The sequence below is a fragment of the Camelus ferus genome, chromosome 20 (genome assembly GCF_009834535.1).
Source record: "Camelus ferus isolate YT-003-E chromosome 20, BCGSAC_Cfer_1.0, whole genome shotgun sequence".
Lineage (NCBI taxonomy): Eukaryota > Metazoa > Chordata > Mammalia > Artiodactyla > Camelidae > Camelus > Camelus ferus.
In genome coordinates, this window is record NC_045715.1 from 36,342,099 (window position 1) to 36,363,186 (window position 21,088).

Genomic DNA, 21,088 nt, shown 5'->3' on the forward strand with positions numbered 1-21,088 from the left:
GAGCCTGTTTTATCCCTTCAGCGGCTTGCTTGTCAGTTCCCCTAGGATGTCAGGTTGTCACCTCAAGCTCATCACTCACGTCGCCTCAAACCACTTCTGTTCTGGCTTCCTGACTTCTGTCATTAATGCCCTGATGCTCAGTCCCCAGACTCCAAACTTGGTTCCTCCGTTAGCGCTTTTTCTGCTCTGTCCTTAAAGCTAGTCATTCAGTAAGTTGAATGGATTCTTCTTTTGTTATGCCTGTCATGTTGTTATCTCTTACTCTTCTTTTCTATTATTCCACTTTACTGAACCTAATCTACTTAACTTCCCCCCCGGCGTGCCTTGGGAATTTCTCACTGTTCAGTCTGCTCCTGCGTTCATCCTCTCCATATAAAACACCTTCCTGCTTTTCACCTGGCTTAGGCACACCATCCTCATCCCTAGCCAAATTATCTCTCCTCCTCCGGGAGGTGTCTCCATGCATCAACATTCAAAGGGATATTTTTCTCCTTTCAGTGTCTAGAACCCTTGTCTGTGCCAGGGTATCTCATGCATGTTAAGGGTTATCTCATATTTACATGCTGTGATTTTTCTGGGGTCCGCCTAGGGCATGACATGCTTACTGTGGCATTTTTCACATCACAGGTACAGTGATAAATACGTGCTAATGATGAGCAAAGCCTCACATGCCCTGACTTGTTCCCAGCGAGCACAAGATGCTTGAATATTTCTGATTATTTCCATTTTTAGCAGAAACTAAATCTGAGTCACTGTCTGGATTTATGAGTACGTTCAGTAGAATTTCAGTCAATTGAGGATCTCCGGGTTTTGAGGGCTGCCTCCAATTTCCAGCCAGTTTACAGAGCCCCTCACCATAGAAGCACGAGTGGGGGCAGGAGTCCCGATCTTCCCCTACTATGTGTGGATACTGGTGTCCACTGGGAGGTCCTCCATCCTGTCCGGTACATGATCACCAGTCATATGATACGTTGCTGCATCCTTCTTCACTCACCTGCCCGGCATGCCCTCCCGGCTCCGGGTCAGCTGCTCCTGAGCCTCTGTGATGCATGGGAAAACACTGTTACCTGTACGCCAGGGGCAGATACTCGCTAAGACTGTCTCAGAACCATCAGCTCAGAGACATACTCTTCTCCACTCTTCTGTGCCTGCACCCTTGGCCACAGGGAGCTCCGGAGAGTCCATGTTTGTGTATTTGCCTACAATTTATTTGTAAGCCCCAAGTGGATACTGGTTGCATTTTTGTGGTTAATTGTGGACAGGTGAGGAGCAGCGGAGAACTTGAGTGGCCTGTGCACGTGTTCCCAGCTAAGAGAACATGGGGATGTTTTTCTTTTTTGTTTTTGTATTTTTCCCCCAGTTCTCACGTTATAAGCGATGCTTCTTTCCATGGACTGTCTGGTACCGCAGGTTTTGAACTGTTGTGCTTTTGGTTGGTGATGTCGCTGTTTTAAATGACCCCTGAGTATGGTGCTGAAGTGCTGAGTGGTGTTCCAAATGCAGAAATGTGGCGATGGGTTTTAGGGAGAAAATCTACATTTGGGATAAGCCTCCTTCAGGCATGAGATTATGCTATTGGCTGTGAGTTCAGTGTTGATGAATCAATACTATGTATTAAATCAGGTGTCTTTAAACAGAAACACACATAAAACAAGGGTATGTCTGATTGGTTGATGAAAATGTAGTTAAAGAGACTTACAGGAATCCAATCCTGTATTTCTTCTTGGAGCAATGGTTCAGGATTTGCTAATGTCACGTTGGCAGTGACCTTATGGAGCAGAACGACTGCGGATCATGATCTTTGATTGTGTCTTTGTTTGGATTTCCCTGAGACGAAGATTCATATGTGAGTAATTAATTTGGGAGGTGGTTTCAGGAAACACCTGTTAAGGGAATAGAGGCTGAGACAAGGGTGTAAGTGGCCACTGTGGGTTTGAGTCTCCTGGAGGAATTCTGGGCGCCTATGTAAGGTGGACAACTCAGAGTCAGGGAGTCTGCGGTGGGGGACGGGATCCTTGCTGGTCCTAACTTGAGGGGTGTATGGTGGGGGGAGGACAGTATGAATTCCCAGAAAGAGACTTCAGGCAAAGAGAAGCAGGGACAAGCATTTTGAAGTTTAGAGGTTGGTATTAAAATGTCACGACCTCAGATGACATTGGCAGGTCAATAATTTATAAAATTCATATTCACAGATATCACGTGTATGATCTAAATGTGAAGTCCAGGGTCCTGCAAACCCAAATTTTGGCTGTTGCAACACAAAATAATTCTCTTTATTTTGGATACATTATGCTCCTGGCTGTGTAGATCTGCTGAAACCATAAAGAGTACAGAGGAATTTGTGTCAGGGCTGTGGTGTGACTGTCTAAAAATCGTGTTTCATCCAGAGTCACTTTGCCATTTTTTCCTCTATCTTGCAACACATTTTAAAATGTTTCTCTTCACGGGGGGAGGGTACAGCTCAGTGGTAGAGTGCATGCTTTGCATGCATGAGGTCCTGGGTTCCATCCCCAGCACCTCCATTAAAAAATAAATTAAAAAAATTAAACCTAATTATCTCCCCCCTGCAAAAAAAAAAAAAAAAAAAAAACCTAAAAAAACCAAAAATTTTAAACATAAAAATGTTTCCTTCAGAGCTAATAAAGTACCATCTACAACACATCTTTTATGTCTAAGTTGAGATCTAGGGCTTTCCACCCTCTGTTTTTGAGAATTCCGTTTGTTTGTTTGTTTGTTTATTTATTTTTTGGAACTGGGTTTGTTTAGAAAGACGCCTCTTCCCAGCCACGGCTAGTGCACCACCTTGCGGTGGGGTCTCAGCTATTTTCTCGACCCTCAGATGAGGAAACCTACATGCATATAACGTGCGTACGTGGAACGTTGATTGACCTCCCAAGTGTCTATTCTTTCCTCCATCCTCTGCCTCGTTTATTCTGTCTTCCCCCCTCCCAATCTCTGAGGTTCCGCCGTCTTTTAAGTCAACTCCGAATTCCAACTCTTTTCACCCACTTTCACCTCCAGCCTTGGCACTTAGCTTTGGGCACTTTTTCCTCTTTTTCATTTCCTGAGTACATTTCTTTCCGAATGTCGAGCACAGCCAGAAGCTATGTAGACAGGAAGTTCTTTCTTATCCTTGTCTGCCCCGAGTCTCTACTCTGCCCACCTGGACCAGCAACAAACAAGAAAACCCAGGGCAGCCGATGACTAGAACCGGGAGGAGACAGTGCTAAGCCTTCATGGTCAGATGGCTTTTCTGATCCGCTGGCAGGAGAAAGACTGGGGTTTCCCACTCTGGAAGGCTCTGTTTACAGTGAAAGCGTGAGAGGTTTTACAAGGAAGAATAGGATCTTAATAGACAGAGAGACAGCTTTGAAACCCTGGGAGAAATTTCCCATTCTCAGCGTGTCTTCTCTTTCAGTTACCAAAAATGATGTGATCTGGGGGCCAAGTTTGTGACTAGACAGCCATTTCATTTCACTTTCAGTTTTATAGAAACCCTGGAGCCTTGAGCCTTGTTTGTGACGTCCCATTTTATTTCCAGTCTTCTTCTGTGGATGGCAGAGTCACTACGGCTGGTTTCTTCACGTACGTGCTCTCCCGTTGGTCCCCCTGCCACGACATCCCCTGGTGTATTTCCTAGGCGAGGGCTGGTTCTGGCTCTTCCCAGATCTTACAGTTGGTGTATTTCAGTGTTTATCCCTGGAATAGCTTCTTGAAAAATCCCTTCCACTCTAGCAGGAAGGCATTAGTTATTCATCTCCCTGCCCAGAACCCTCGCCGCCCTGACCCCTCCTGCTCCCACTCCCAGTGCAGACCCCCAAGCTGGTATCCCTATTGCTAGAGGCCAGGGCAAGATTTTAAAGGCTCTCACAGAGAGAGGAAAACATACACTCCTATGTAGAATAACCTTGTGTCTTCATTTTGCCCAGACATTTTTTTTAAAAAGTATACCATTACGGGGGGGGAGGGTATAGCTCAAATGGTAGAGCGCATGCTTAACATGCATGAGGTCTTGTGTTCAATCCCCAGTACCTCCTTTAAAAGTAAATAAACCTAATTACTACCCCACTACTGCCAAAATAAAATACTTAAATAATACGATAATAAATAAATAAAATATTTAAAAAGTGGGGGTGAGTTTATAGCTCAAGTGGTAGAGTGCGTGCTTAGCACGCACAAGGTCCTGGGTTCCATCCCCAGTGCCTCCTCTGAAAACAAATAAATAAATAAGTCTAATTGCCTCCCCCAACACACACAAAAAGTATACCATCACGTTTTTCTATCTGAAAGAATTTTATTTTAAAAAAGTCTTTTTGAAAAGAAATACTTAACAGATCTATTAATGTAACAAACCGCTCATGTAACAAACTCTTGTTACCAGGATCAGCTGATACATGGAAGTAAAACTTACTGTCTTCCACCTAACTTACCCAGTTTTATAAATTTGTAGCATGCTACCTGTTATTTGTAGATTTCTGGTGCTGAAGTAAAGGAACAATCTATCAATGTGACCAGTAGGACATCACTCTCATCGAAAATTGCCTTTTTCCTTTTACTATGATCGATTTTTTCCTTCAATGCTTCCAAATTTATTCACATAGCCTTCCTTTCATTCTGACTTTTCACTTCACTTTCCCTCTTCCCGTAGGTAACTATACTGAAGGTTTTTTTGGTGGGGGGGGAGTGATAGTATATTTTCTTTCAAAATTTGCATAATTATTTTGTGTGTTACAATTTAATTTGCATAAGCTATTGTGTGACATGCCTTGCTCTTTGTCTGTGGGTTTCTTTATTCTCTGTAACAGGAGGGTATTGGGCTTGGTTCCCAAACCCTTACTCTGGGATATAAACTGGGCTGATTGCATCGGAATTACCTGGAGATCTTAGAAAAATGCAGATTAATGAGACTCACTTGAAACTAAACTCAGAACTGCCACTGGACTGAGGGATCTTAAAGTTTGTACCCCACTGAAAATTCTGTGCTCCCTCTGTGATAGCAAACTTTTCCTTTTTTGCTGTTTAAATTCTGTAATGATCCAGCAAGAAAATGAATTTCAGTAAGAAAAATAACTCTACAAAGAAAAACTTTGTACTGACATATTTATAAGTGCTTGATTATAATTGATTTTTTTTCTACTAAACCCCTAGTAAGTAAAAGGAAAAAAAAAACTGTTAAATGGTATATTTATTAACTGAGGTCACAGGATTTTTTTTTTAAACTAGAGAAAGTTATAAAATGTATGGTTGAGTTCTTAATCAAAATTGTCCCCATGGCTTATAACATTTACCACTGGGCTGAGTGTTTATACATCCAGCATTCTTGGACTTACCGAATCAGAGGGTACTTATTTTACTCCCAGTGCACTACTTCAATTATTAAAAGTCATTTCTCTTTGAAAAAATACCACAGCTGACAACACAGACTTTCTTATGATTTACTTTATAAGAAATTAAAGTGCCTTTTTCGTCAAAAGAGATTTTGAAATATAGCAATCCTTTATATTAGAATTATGTTTTTGCTAAGCAGGGTGAAGCATCTTACTTGAAACGTATTTTATCTTTACAATATGCCAACGGACTATTTACTGATCCGTTTTTATTAGGCTCTTTTCCAAGCAGCTGCTTTTGAGATGGTAGAGTAAGAATAAAAAAGGAAATATAGCTTGCCTGCGATGAAAAAGTGAGAGTTCAGTGAGCAAGATGAAGGTGTTCACCCTCCAATTCCATCCATTATTTGTCTTCTCTCCGTAGAGGATCACTCTGCTTAGAATAAGCCAAGGTTGAGACATCTATTAGAAAAGGGCGGAATCTACGTAGAAAATGTAGGTAGGTTCTCACAATAGAATGAGAAATACACAGTTTCAAAAACAGGAGGAGGAAGACAACAGGTGTAATAGACAACCGACTCTTTGGGTGAGTGGGGTCTTGTTATCTTTTATTTTCACATCATGGAGCATTAGGGGGTTGGCTCACTGACTTTGGAACCTGTGTTGAGGTCTCATGGCTGTATGGGGCCATGTGAATGAGGCAGGAAGACAGAAGAAGAAAGGAAAGAAACTGTTCTATCCAGGATGGGTCAGAGGGACAAGGTCTTTCCATAAACTGGCTTCAGCCTGCTTCCTACTTCATGGCCATCTATTCTTTAAAACTTTTGGATATTTCAACCTATACATTTTGACGTTTCTCATTCATTTCTTTCTCCCCATTTTTTCTCTCCTACTTCTTAATTTTCAAATTTCATCCATTCGTAAATTTTTTTATTTTTACCATTATTGAGAATATCTTAACTGGTATAATCATTGCATGGCTACTCGGAGAATTGACTCTCGTAATCTACAGAAATTCAATAAATGAATTAAAATATTAATATGAAAGGCGTTATTTCTAACATGGGTTAAGTTTTTTAGTAGTTCCTCTGAAATGAGATTTCTCATCTGAGGTGTCTTTTGATATTTTAACAGAAATCAGTCCACAGACGTTAAAGCAGATTGTGACTTAGCTGGAGAAGGGAAAAATCTAAAGTAATTTTAAACCTTTAAATTCACCGGGAGAGGGCTCTGGAGCATAAATCGCAAGGTTATCCACCCTTGAGGCAAAGGAGCTGACCTTGGATACCCTCCATCAGTCATGATGGGCTGTGGACCTCGGCGCGGGGCGAGGGTCAAGGAGCTCTGCGTTAGGGGACACTCTGCTCAGTGGAAGGCAATGGTCTGTGAAAGGAGGTGGCTGTGGGCTCTGAAGTATAATAAAATCCCTGATGGAGGTGTTCATCTTTGCAAATGGAGTTTTTAAAATACACGTATTTTGCTTACCTTCAAACCTCCTTTTAATGCTATCCCTTTTCTTAAATGTCTTTTACATGAGGTTGATCCATATGAAATCGCATTATTCAACTGTTGTCGACTTAGAAAAACATCAGTTTTCTCAGTTTCATAGAATTCAACCTAGTTACCACATTGCTTGAGTTTATTTGGGTACCTTCCCGCAATAAAAGCCATACCCAGCAGGTGGCGTTTACACGTAGTTAAGGAGTCTCTTATTTTGAAGCTTCAGGGCAAAATTTTCCCGTGTGGCCTCATCTGGCCTAATGCTTGACCACCGTTTCATCTCTTTCACTAAAAATATGACCACAAAATTGTTTCAGATGGTTACATTTGTTGGAATTTATCCATGAGTGACTGATGACAAATGCACCTCGGACACTTCATGAACGGCCACCAAAGAATGGTCCCCATTTGCCCTCTGAGAAGCCATATATGCTACATGTCCTGTGAATCAAATAGAAACCTCTTTTGCAGAAGAAAGATATGACAGTGGGATTGGACCCTTCCTCAGGCTGTTTAAAAATATTTATTTGGCTCCCACTGGGAGCAGAGATACTTCCTTGGTGCTTGAGATATTCAAGTGAAATGTAACATCACTCCTGGCCCTTATAGTAGCACAGGCCAACCATTGGAAAAATCTTACACGTTTGAGGCTGTATTGTTAGGAATTCACGTATATGATGCTCATATCTTCTTGTTCAGTGATTTTTTTTTTTTTTACCAGTACATAATTCCATTTTAAAGATAGTAAGACTGCTCTCCCAGTTTTATTTTGCCTCATTTTGGAGAGAGAAATCTTTTCCTCCTTTTTTCTTTTCAACTTGTGTATGTCTTCTTGTTTGCGTGTATCTCTTACTGAGCATAAATTCTCCCGTTTTGATTTTTTATTTTATTATGAGAGACTTCTCTTCATGTGTAAGATGATCTCATTCTAGGGTGTTAATTCTACCATCTTATTTTATGTTTTCCATTACTGTATTTGTTTTAATCTCTTTAATCTCTTCTTTCCAGCTTTCCATCTGAGAGATATGGTTATAATTTGTTAGTTTAGAATTTCTTCATCCTACTTTGTTGGTATGATTGCCCTTAGTTTAGGGCCCACAGTTCATTTTTATGTACCTCTGTCAATATCAATGTCTTCTCTCAGTAAAACAAATTCATTTGGCCCCTTCCATGGTCTCTCATCATGCTGATGTTGTTCAATTCTAGAGTTTTGTTTTTGGCATGTTATGGCTATAATTTCTTCCTTTCTTTTCTGTAGTTTTTTGCGTGTCTTTTTTATGGCAATGATACACTTACTCAGGGTGTTTTATTACCTTACCTTCCTCTATTTCTTGCTGCATCCTTCTGTGTTTATTTATCTTCTTATTCAAGTCTTCGATCCAAGAAAGTTTTAAGGTGGGTCTTTATTTGGGAAATATTTTGAGGCCTTGTGTGACTGAGAATATATTCTGTGCTTTCCCATATTTATAGGACATTTTAACAGTTTACTAAATTCTAAGGGATAAAAATCTTAGACAAATTTGGTAATGTGATAAAGGTTTTTACCCTAATTTCCAAAAGATCTCAGTCTTTGGAATGGCTGAAAGCTACTAATATAACATAACTAAATAGAGAGTTTGTCTGTGGGCTTCTTAGCAATCAGTAAATACCCAACCTATTGTAAGGTTTCAAGTTTTGCTACAGAACTACCATGGTGTTAGGATGTGGTTCTAGCCGGGACATAGCAGGGAGTCAAAGAGGACGGGTTCTCCATTCTGGAGACCTTAGATTACAACAAGGCTCCAGAAAGCAAGGCTGACAGAATCCCTTAGGCGTGTTCTAAAACCCGGTTGCAGTGCCTGACAGATCTGTGTAGTTGGGGCAGGGAACGTGGATGTCCTGAAAGTTCAAAGGTGTATAACAGACATGGTAGAGTGTTAGGTGGTGCTTACATCATTCCTGGAATGTGGTTTGAAATTATGCAGGGGGAGATGTTGGGGATGGAGAAAGAGGGCCCAGCTCCAGGGAGGTGGGGCTGGCAGGTACCAGATCGGAGGCACCTTCCATTTCACGTGTCGGCTTACGGTCCTCCGCTCACCTGCCTACCCACCATTCACGCATCCTCTCCCTCTTCAGCCTCCCTCTGCATACTCTCAAAGATGCCCCTGGGGGAGCAGTGTTAGGAGAGAGCAGGGTGGGGTCTGGTCGAGGGCCTCTGGAAGTGGGGGTATGACTGACCCCATGGCAGTCATGACTGCTCCTCCTCTTCAGAAACACTTCTGGATTTTTGTGATACGCGGGTTGACGCCTCTTGACGCACTCCTGGGTTCTGCCAGAGGCTTCCTGCGACTGGGGGTAACTCGGTACAAATTAGGAACAGCGGGGGTGGGACTAAGGCTGGGCAGGTGTCCAAGCTTGAACTGGTCACCATACAACAGTTCAATAAATGGAGAAAACGTTGTTGGGGCAAGGAGTAGTGACTTTATTCTGAAAGCCAGAAGACTGAGAAGATGGTGGACCAGTGTCCCAGAGAACCATCTTGCCTGAGTTAGAATTCAGGTTTCTTTTATACTAAAAGGGGAGGGAGTAAAGTCAAGCATTTCCTGCTTCCGGTTAGCTTCTGGAGGGAATGTGTTAATTTCTTCCTTCCTGCTGCCAGTCCCGGGTGGGCCTGGTCAGGATGTTTCCCGTGAGCTAAACAAAGGTATTTTAGCTTAAATGCTCATTACCTGGGAGGCAGGGCTCCCAGAGATGGGCCATTATGTGTAATTTAAGCTTATAGGCAACATCCCTTTAGTGATAAACAAGCCATAGAATGCAAAGGTTAAAATAAAAGAAACAGATCTAATATAGAGTCAGATTTGTTTCCCCCAATCATAATATGTCACATTGGAATAAACGGCTAATGCCCCATATATTCTGTCGAAGAGAAAGGACAGGGCGAGAAGACTCCACCAACATCATCTGTTGTGCAGAAGGAGACATTTGGTTTCTGATGGTGCTGGAGTTAGTCTGACACTGAAAACAGTTGAAAATGATGCTTCATTTCAATTGCTGTAGCGCTGAGCAGCTAATCATGCCCTTAAAGGGGAGAGGAAAAAAAGAGAGCAACCAATATGCTACCTTGTCAATTCCAATTTCAGTTTCCAGAATTTATTTTCAGTCCTAAAATGTTGTTAGAATGGAGATTTTGCTCCATTTCCATTCCAGCCCGGGAGCTGTGCAGTGAAGAAAGCGAATGATCTGTCTGATCCCCTCGGGGAGTGGTTTTCTGGTTGAGAAAGAAACAACTCTAGGTGAAAAATGTGAGTCAACACTGGGACGTGGTATTTGTTTTCAAAAACAGGCTGATTGCGCAGATGGCAAAAATTCCATCCTCCTGCCCTTTTGAAGGTGGTCTTCGGGGGAGGAGGGGATTCTAACATGTCCTGAGTCTGGGCCTCCTGGGATGGAAGAGGAAAGGTCAGGAGTGAAAAATAGTATAATTGGGGAATTTTCAGCCATATCTCAAGAGATCTGTTGCAAAGATCAAAGCAGAACATTCTTGTTCTCTTACTGGTGTTAGACTTACTGGTACTTCGACACCAGTATGACGATATTAATGATCAGCACTTAGCACCGAGTTTTCTGCGGGTTTACCAAACAACTCACATGAACTGGATTCCAGCTGAACATGTGCGAAGACTCAGGGAACACACAGAAGGATGCTGTGAATCTGTGTCTGTGAAAGTTCACACAAGGAGCGATCGGCACCCGTTGGAACTGCCATGAAGGATCCCAGGTGAGAGTCTACGGAGAAGGCATCCCCGTGCGTGTCCCTTCCTCCCCAGCTGTGGTTCAGTGTGGGAGACTCCAAAAAGGGACATTGTTTTTTTTTCTGAGACAGCAATCACTTATCGGTGAATGGATTTTTGCTTACCTATCAGACTCACTGAACAATCCAAGCAGAGAAGGAGTGGAACTCATCGAGTTAGGGCCCAGAATTTAAAGATGGGAAAATCAGGGCCCAGAGACAAAAGGATTTTTCCCAGTCTACACTGGAAGTTAGTGGCCTAGACAAATTTGTAAACCTTTGGATACCACCAAAAATAGACACTGTACCTTTAAATTCTAAAATTAAATATACAAGCTACTGATGGGGTTTTGTAATTAAAAAGAAAAACCATCCCATGCTAATGCGGATGAAATCTTTAAGATGTGTCAGTGGGAGGAGCGTGTGTCTGACTGTCATTAAGGCAGCTACGTCCTCACTGCACTAATCGTGACCTGCCCGCATTAGGGACAGACTCGGAGCACTGCCCGTGTTTTCTATGCCCAGGCATAGAAGCTTGAACGATAAAATCAATCAGCTAGTGTCTGGTGCACAAAATGCTAGCATATGGTGGGTCCTGTCCTCAAACAGCTTGGGGTCTTTGGGGGAAATGAGACAAACTCATGTTTAACAGCCTTAATTCACAGAACGCGCATTTTCAAGGACTTCCTAGGGCTTGGTTTCCCCAGTGGAGCCGATGCAGGCAAAATCTCCGCCCCAGAATTGGCTTCCTCGTGTTTTTGCACTCATTTTCCCCATCCACTCCGAATTTTCTCCCTGTCTTCCCATCAGCCCAACGATGAGTAATTCCTTTCCAGCTACGAACCCCCACCCCTATCAGGGGACTTACCCGGTAGCTTTCAGCCTCTCGGGAAGAAGGTCCTTCCTCCTAGACCAGGTCAGACTCACCTGCTCTGAACCCTCGTAACACACCGAACTTGTACTTCAGAGCACATTATTTTGTGTTTGCGCCCATAGAATCCTGATTATATGTTGAGATCTGCCTCTCCCGCCGCACTGCGGTCTCCGGGGGCAGGGATGATCTCTCTTTGTTCACTGTCATGTCTCTAACATCCAGCACAGTGTCTGGCACATTAGCTCACATCAACGGGCACATTGATAAAAAAAGACCCCTGGTAAATTATTTAATTATACACTTGCAGGACCACTTAATTGATTAGGACTGTTTGACTATAGTTCATGTCAGTTGTGGATAGATAAATATTTGGAAAACATCAGTTCCACCAGCTCATACGAAAATGTTGGCTGTGGCCTCAATTTTCAACCTATGGTAGGATTGGCACCCGCTGGGACCCATATGAAACGCAGGTGCTCGGGTCCCTCTCTGGACTTGCTGCGTCAGGGGCTGAAATTTCCAGAACTCCCCAGGTGCTTCCTGTGGACTGGGGTATGTTGTTGAGCAGGGATTAGAAACTCAAATGTCTTGTATGGCCAGGCAGAGCCCCTAAGTGAGTGAAGGAAACCAGACAGACATGTATAAATAATCATGATCCTAGGTGACCTCCATTGGTAGGAGTGGTGGCCCCTCAGTTGACCTGGAGATTAGCTTCATCTAAAGGGGGCAGCGCTGTACACATCAAGACGATTGCAGGCCTAGTGTTGCGAGACCCTTGAGCAGTTCAAGAGAAGGAGACACGAACCTGCAGGTAGAATCTGTGGACTCAAACACTGGCAACTACATTCAATTCTTTTTGAAGGAGGAGAATCATGAAGGTCCAACAAACACATGTGTGATAGCGCTGGTTCAAAAGTTTGCAAAGTTTCTCTGGTTTGCAAAATTTCCTACAAATCAGGAGACTGGGGGATGCAGTATATACTTCTAATTCTTCACTAACACAGACTTCTTTAGTTTTGCAAGTCAGAAAACCATCTTTTCTCTATTTCCTGCCTTTTCTCTTTTATTACTAATTTATCTATTCGATACACATTGTGTCTTTCCTCTGTGCTGAGTGGGCTCTGTCCCAAGGTACTGGAGCCCTAATGGTGAACAGCATGGGATGCACATAACTTCCAGGGGCCACGGTCTCGGGATGACAGCACCACACTTGGGAAACACAGTGCTTTATGTCAGTGTTGCCACAAACTGTCACGTCTGTCTTTGAGAGATGTTCTTAGGAAGGTTACACTCTTGCTTGAGTTGTTCACAAATCTTGGTGGGGGACAGATGTCAGAGGGACGGCTTCCTGAAGACAAATGGAGTGAAGGAGTTTTTATAAGAGGATGGGGCTCAGCCAAAACACAAGCCCAAAGGAGGGAATTCTGATTAGCAGGTGTAGCATCCTTGGAGACTCTAAAATGTAAACACGTCCTGTGACAGGCAGGCAAGAAAAAAATCTACTTCATCTTCGACCATGTTGCATATTTTCTTTTCTTCTAGTTTCTGGCTTCTCATTTCGCTAGTTGGGTGGAGGGGATTTTGTCTGTCTTTGGAGAAACAGTGACATTTATGAGAAAGCCCTGCACTGGCGACAAACACTCCTCAAAGCTTTCTATTAGTTTGGTGGCAGCTGTAATCAAGAGTGTAATAAAACTCAACTGAGCGTTTTATTCAAACGTGGCTTGTTGATTAGCCCATGGTGGTGGGTGAGCAAAGGTCTGATTAATCTCTTCTACAATATCTGGGGCTGGAATGTCCATGCAGGATCGAAGGATGCTTTGTCTCATTTCATCTGAGCTTTCCATTTTGTTGATCTATGTTGAATAACGCTCTGATGATAAAACTAGTAACTCTTCTGTTTTGTTTTTTTTTTTTTTGAGGCAAAATTGTAATTTGTTCTCCAGAACACTCACCACCAAGTAAACAAGCTTGGAGATCTCTCTCTTTCCTCCTGTGTTTACCTACTCTCTATAGCAAGCCATCCATCTATATGGAATGCATTTTATTTTATTTATTTTTTCATGGAGGTACTGGGGATTGAACCCAGGACCTCGTTCATGCTAAGCACGTGCTCTACCACTGAGCTATACCCTCCCTCCCTTGGAATTTATTTTAACGTTTTAGCTTCATCATTTCCATTCTGATTGTGAGAGGGTGCTTGCACTTGATTTGTTCCCCCATGTAACATCTGTAGCCCTCATGCTTTACAAAGCCTCTGCATTCAGCACACACATCAGCTTCAGCATTATTGCTCTGGAACCTTTCCCATTGTTTCTTCCCTCATCAACGAAATATCTTGTCTACCTGATGCTCCTTCACTCAGCCAGGAAAACTTGAATTCATTCTATTCCCTAAGGCAATGATTGAGTTTAAACCTCCTTTTTTATTCTCTCTCTCTCTCTCTCTCTCTCGATTATTTAAATATCTTCCAATCCCCCACCCGATCTATATTCCGTGCATCAGCCACTGTGACTTCTTTTGACATGAAAATCTGATCACGCTTGCCCCTGTCTTGCTTAGAGACTTCAGTGGCTTGTCACTGCCTTAAAAATGAAGCCCAAACTCCTCATCTGACATAAATGCTTCATTGTCTTGTGTTTTTGCTGCATGGCGCCATCAGCTACACCAGCCACTCCTGAACTGCTTCTGATTTCTGAATGGGACTCTCTTGCCTCTAGTATGTGGCTTTTCATTTTGCAAAATGGCCCACACCACTGCCTCCCCATCTCCCCTCTCCCATCTCCCGAGTGTCTTCCCAGTGGAATGTTACCACTTCTTGTGCTTTGAGAGCACCATCTCTCGAGACTGTCACTCTGTTTTGCAATCATGACTCTGCCGCTTACTAGCTCTGGACCTCGAGTAGGTTATCCTGCCCTTTGGTTCTTTTGTTTCCACATTTGTGAAACAGGGTAAAATTAGTGCTCATGTCATTAGGCTTTTGTCAACACTGAATAAACACATATAATGCATTTATCATGCAAGTACACAATAAATTATTATGATTAAATCCATTAACAGTATCACATTTTATGAACTATTTTTGATCACCTTGAAGATAATAAAAAAGCAAACCTATTATGACCCGAGATCGTAAATAGAAGAAAGCATTCCAAAGCCAGATATAGATGATTTGAGAATTACCGATGCATTAGGATCAGTCCTTTGCTGTTCTGTTTTGTTGATTTGGGTAGTTGATGCCCAGTTTTTGAAATTCAAGATGAAAATTAAACGGATTTAAATGAATGAATAGCTACATTGGAATGATGGAACAGAATATGAAATAGGGGTCACTTACTGACTCAACTGCTTTTCCAGTCTCAGTTGAATATTTTATTGGGAGTGTTCCAACATTTCCAAATTTCAGGGTGTTTATCCTGTTCTATCTTAAGAGATTAGGAGAATGGGGATTTGACATTGTACAAACTCCAATGATTCATGTAATTATCATACCACGTAACCAGGCAGGCTAAAGATTTTGCTGTCTCCAGGACCAGTTCCCTGGGTCTGAGGTTTGAAGCGGTACATAGCATCTGATCCGAAGCCAGATTTAGGATCTCAGGGGACCCTGATGAATGGGAGAAAGTAGGTGATTTCAGGCGATTTTTGGAGTGCTCCTTGGGTCTGTAGTTGGCTTGGGGCCAGTTCATGCTCCTTTTTTAAAGGAGTGGCCGCGGGCAGCTGGGAGTCCTGATGGCCCGACACCCAGAGGCTTTTGTAGCTGGCCCAGAGTATAATGGCTGGGACTTAATGAAGTTATGGCTTTCAATAAAAGCGAGCTCCGTTTTTGAAAATCAGCTGGAAAAGAGGAAGGAAACTGGAAACTGGAGGTGGGACCTCCTTGGCCTCCCCAGTGGCCACTGGTGGTGTCCTGCTGGGGCCGTTGGTGCACTTATGGGACCCTCTGAATTGCCCTAGAACCATCAGGAGCTGGTGATCCAATAACTGACTGATGAAATCAGGACCAGGCTGAGAGTGACAGGGGGCCAGTCATTTCCATTTGCCCGGATTTGCCCAGGACAATAGTAGAAACTGGGAGTGTTCCAGGCAAACCAGATATTGTGGTTCCCCTAAAGTTGGAGTGCGGAGACATGGTATAAACTAGAGGGGGTAGACAGATTTGTTACAAATGATTGCTCTCCCTTTGTCTGTGTCCCTCATTCTGTCTGTCTGTCTCTTTTCTTGCATATTTATGACTTTCTTCTATCTTAATAGGTTTAAGTGTATGAATAGTGCTCCAAAGATCCATTTAATAATAAAAATTCCTGTGTAAGCAAAAGAACCTCCCTCTGTTTAAGTGTCACTGTGTTGTAAACTGCAGTATAATAGCCTCGTCCGGTAGGATTGCCATTTTATGAAGTCGCTGTGTTTTGAGATGTTTTATATTCACATCAGCATTTACTGTCTACAGACGCGTCCACACTTCCTGCGGGTCTGAGTGTGATTTTTCTCCTTTGCTTTGGAGCTTTGCAATTAGAGGCCTGTTGTGAGAGTTGAAACAAATTTAACTTCGTTTCCTCTCTATGATATCCGTCAGTGTGTTTTTTTTTTTTTTTTTTAACAATTCATTCATTCAGTAAACATTTAATTGCTGTCTCTGCTGTGTGCCAAGCGCTGTTAGGGTTTGTGTAGGACACAGAGATAAATAAGCTGTGGTCTTATGCTCCAAGTCATCAGCATCTGCTGTTTTTTTTTTTTTCTATGTTATGAATATCTTCCTTTGTTTTTAATGACCATCAAATCTTAGTGTTTATACTTGATAGACTCTACTACAATCAGCAATAAGTTACTGACATCATTGTTGAACTGTTAACTGCAATGAAACTTAAACACTTATTTCTCCTTACTTCTACCCCCATCACATCCTGGGCACCTTTTCTATGAAGCTGAGTCATCCAATGGTGGCTATTCCTGAACACGAAACTCTTGACTCCAAAGAGGTAAATACACGTAAGGTACAATTGGACATCTGGTTATCCATTTGCACGTGATACTCGGTTGTAGAAATAAGCCAATCTTATTTTTTTTTAATATTCATAAAATCAGTTTTTTGTTTTTTTTTTTCCAAAGAAAGAGTGAAGTGGCCTGCTCTGGGTTGTTTGGAAGCCCCTGACAGTTAAATGAGTAAATTCTTGCTGCTTCTCATTGTGGAAGATGGTACTAAGTTCCCCGTGTTTGCAGAACCTTGATCACAAGCAAACTTCTATCCTGACTGTCTGTCTTTGTGATATTCTCTCTGGAGTCATATGTGAAACCACCCTTGTCTTCTTTTCCTAGAGGGTCAGTGGATGTCCCATAATACGTCTATGTGTACCTCATGGTAGCTCAGTTTCCCAACCTCCAAGAGAATTTTGCCTACGGCAGGTAGCGTCCCAGCCGAAGCATCTCAAACACAGCCTCTAAATTTCATGTAAATGTCTAAACACTTTCACGTTTTGAGCTGACAGACACAAATCTAAATTTTAAAACCTTGTTAATTTTATAAATGCTATTCAAAAAGACCAGAAAACAACACTGTAAAAAAAAAAATTATACCCAAAAGACAAGAAAATAATTTGTAAAGAAAATATTAATTTTGTATTAATTAAAAGCAAGAATAATTGAACAATGTTTTCTTCTTCTACATCCTCTCAGGCCATAAATGTGGGAAATGTGAGGGGGAAAAGTGCTTTGATGGACTTCTCTTTAAGAAGGTGAAAACTGAGCTCATTCATTCATTTCAGGTACCCTCACAAATGAGGCATGCTCAATTCTGCAGCATCTAAGTTTAGGGGAAAATATACAAAAGAGAAGCAGGAATAATAAAATTCCAAATTCCAAATGAAATTCTAAATAAAATCTGAATTTATCCCCCAAAGCATATTTTCCACAATTTAGGGCATATTAATCCACTTTTCAGAAACTGACATCCCTGTTTCTGCAAATTTTGAAACCTCTGTCATGCAAGACCCATGTGCCTCTCTGCTACAACTGTACTCATTAAAATAATAAAAGCATGTTACTAGTAGGTGTGATTTTGTATCCTTGACCACATCTCTGATTTTTTTTTTAAACCAGGATTATTGGCTGAATGAGTATGGACATATGGAAAACGTTCGATGCATGTAGCCAAGTAGCATTGCCGAATAATTGTGGCAGTTGAAGCCTGTTACAATACCTGTTTCCATGTATACTCACCAGCATTGAGAATTACTATAAATTGCTAATTTATGGAGAGCTTACTATATGTTAATGTGTTAGTCATTTTATATGCATTCTTTTACTTAACTTTCACAAAACGTTGTAAGTTAAGTATTATCATTGGCCCCATTTTACAGATAAGGAAAGTGGGGAAATCAGTATATTGCCTACAGTCAAAGAGCTGACCAGTGTCTGCACAATCAGGAACGGAATCCAGATATCACTGCCTGGAGCCTGAGCTCTTAACCAGTCTACTGTCCTCCATCACCTTCTTCATCTAAAACTCTATGCCATTTAAATCTTTTCCCCTCTGAAAATCATGTTTTCAAATATTTGCAATTTAAAAGGGAAAATGATGTTTCATTTTTATTTGTGTTAAAAATTTCTGTCTTTTTCTGTTATTTTCATCTATTTTGCTTTTGCATCGTATCATGCATTTATGTACTGATTTGGCGATATTTTTACTGTCGAGTTGTAAACTCCCTTTATATACTAAGGAGATGAACTCTTTGTCAAGTGTGGCAAACTGTGTAATAGTAAAAAAAAAAATGGACAAATATAAATGTCCTAAAATAGGAGAATGTTTGAATACATTTTGCTGATTTCAGATGAATGTTAAAAAATAGCCAAATGTTCCCTTTCAAACATAAGAATTTTGGCTCAAGTTTACAGTGGCTCTAGATACAAATGAGAATGTTTCTAGACAATCAGAGAAAATCAATTGGTTATTTAAATAACAGAAGAGTTTGGTTCAGATAATGACTGCTGAATGAAGAAATTCTGAATGTTGGGTGATGTGAAAGGCTCTGTTGCTGAGAAGAGCAGGGTAGATGCAATAGTGTAGAATCTGCATTTTTTTTTTTTTACCAGTTATGCACAACCGTAGCAACAAAACTTAAAATTAAGCTAGTGGATAAGATTGCCAAAAAATAATTTCAACTCTCATGTTTAGAATATACAAAAAGAAAAACAAAACAAAAAAACCATTATAAAATAACCCCAACTTTTGAAGTTTAACAACTGTGAGAGAGAGTTATTGCTAGTATTAAAAGAAACATAATTAAGCAGACTACCATTTTATGCATCTAATATGCTGTCTTTTACTTCTTAGTAACACTGGCACATTTGGGAGCAGTTTAACACCTTTTTTACAATTCCTTATGCCATGTGGTCAGACTGTAATATTTATCCGAGTATTCTTCCCAAACCCTCTCTTTGTTATTTATTTACCTGCAAAGCACCAACCAAGAAAACGACTTTTTTTGCTTTATGCATTTCTGGTCTTATGAGTATAGGACCTAAGAAGTAAAACGTGCTAGTGACCAACCCAGTGTGAATGAACAATCATGGAGAACCTCGACTAGATCTCAGAATTTCTGCCTAGCTGTTCTCTCCCTTCCTAATTTTTTTGGGGGGTGTGGGAGTGGAGAGATAATTAGGTTTATTTATTTTTAGAGGAGGTACTGGGGATTGAACCTGTGACCCTATTCGTGCTAAACATGCGCTCTACCATTTGAGCCAAACCCTCCCCGCCTTCATTTCCTACATGATAGCAGTTTGCCTTTTTCGCTACCATACTCCTGTTTCCTGCATTCGCTCCGCGCTATTCGTAGACGCTAGTTTTAAAACTAGCTCAGTAATTCATTTAAAAGCAAATAGATCTCAGATTTATCTGATTTAATTTGATCACCATCTTGGTAAGTCCTATGATTTATAAAGTACATTGAAAACCAACTAACTCAAAACAATGATGCTGCTTCTCATCTGGTTCAATGGTTCTCAGCTCTGGTTCTGAGCAGCAGAATCTCCTGGGACTTTTTAAAAGTCCGATTAACAGGGTTCTGCTCTGGGAAATTGAAATCAAGAATCTCTGGAGGTGGGCGGAGGCAACTTTAAAGTCTCTGCATGCATTGTGATCCTCAAATACACATATATTTCTTTTCATATTCTTTTCCATTACAGGCTATTACAAGATACTGAATCTAGTTCCCTGTGCTGTGCAGTAGGACCTTGTTGTTTATCTGTTTTATATACAGTAGTGCATATCTGCAAATCTTGAATTCCCAACTTACCCCCTCTCCCCCTGGGAACCAAGAGTTTGTTTTCCATGTCTGTGAGACCTGTCACTCTTCATGTGACCTGCTACATGTGGCCCTAGGACTATTTTATTTTTAACTTGAGGATCAATTGATTTCCAAAAACATGGTTAGATGCATTGGATTCTGACCTTTCAGACTCACTTGTCATTAACACAACTGGAGAGCTAATCATTCACCCGCTGCCCATAAAACACACACGAGGCAGATTCTTCTCCTGGTTTCTTATTCCTTCTCGCTGCAGATTTTTGATAACAGTTCTGCTGGCAAGGTGGCTGTCTGTGGCTGATTTCCTGCTGTGGTGTCTATAAGTTTCCATGTTCATTTTATTTGGAATTCCAGAACCTCCATGGCCGTCTCAAGTTCTAATTTTATGGGCCGAGCGTCTCATTCCTTTATCTCTCTTCTCCAGATGAGATGCAGAAAAGAGAAAATAAGTTATTTGTTTATGGAAGCCACTCTCATTTTCTGGTTTGCGTCAAGGGTGAAAAATCAAATTATTAAGAGGAATGGGCCCATTCTGTTCCCTTCAGGCAGTTTTCCATAGATATGATTTATTAAGTCAAGCTTTGATAAATCTTGGATTGCAGTGTTGAAGGTTGTAATTATAGGTAAGAACTTGGAATCTGGATATTATTGACTGCTGGTTAGAAGGAGTTTTATATACTTTGATGGACAACTGGCCAGCGGGCCAGGGTAAATTTGTCTTATAAAGACACCTGACACGAATAGCTGAATGGATGCCCACCTTGCGCACGTATCCAGGTGGGCAAGGAGCCAGTAAAGAGACATTCCAGTCCTACCTCCAGACTTGGCAGCAGTGGACCCCACCAACATGACCTTCCTGTGTTATAAACCCCCAGCCTCTGTTGAGAAAATTAAAAAAAAAAAATTTTGTCAACCCCGAAGTCCTCTTCACAAAAGTAGTAGAGACAGAAAACACTTTTTATTATTGAGTAAGTATTAAACCAGAATGTGATGTCTGTCCCGGACCAGCACGAAGAGGTTGCAAAGACCAGAAGGAATCTCACCCTTCATGTAGCCAAGCAGGTTTAACTCATTACACGTATGTTCTCGACATAAACAATAGTTCGGTTTCTCCCCAAGGAAAAGAATTTGACAGCACCATGCATTACACGCAGTTCATCCTAAATCACCCTGGTGACTAGGGGGCCCTCTGCTTTAGTTAATTGGCTTTACACAAAGGAAGAATACACTTTTCATATCTTTATGGCAGGAGGCGGTTTTACGACTCGGAACCAGGTGTCAGTTAATGTTAGGCTCCTCCCCTCCCTGGGAA

The 21,088-nt window shown here is 41.4% G+C and overlaps 1 protein-coding gene and 1 non-coding gene across 21 annotated transcripts in view; both read left to right on the forward strand.

The window, feature by feature from the left end:
• MLIP (muscular LMNA interacting protein) overlaps window positions 1–21,088 on the forward strand; it is a 168,342-nt gene that overhangs the window by 143,695 nt on the left and 3,559 nt on the right. For 7 of the 20 annotated variants that reach the window (XM_032463295.1, XM_032463292.1, XM_032463296.1 and 4 more), the window contains 2 exons: window positions 16,399–16,467; window positions 16,583–19,671. The exons of 2 other annotated variants lie outside the window; for them this stretch is intronic. In XM_032463295.1, the coding sequence (XP_032319186.1) occupies window positions 16,399–16,467; window positions 16,583–16,591 (78 nt within the window). In that variant the 3' untranslated portion in view covers window positions 16,592–19,671. Of the gene's footprint in view, window positions 1–16,398; window positions 16,468–16,582; window positions 19,674–21,088 lie in introns of those variants that run through there. 11 more of the 20 variants (XM_032463303.1, XM_032463286.1, XM_032463291.1 and 8 more) reach the window with 6 other exon arrangements.
• Window positions 2,449–2,522, forward strand: TRNAA-UGC. Its single transcript has one exon. It is a non-coding gene; the product is annotated as a tRNA-Ala (tRNA).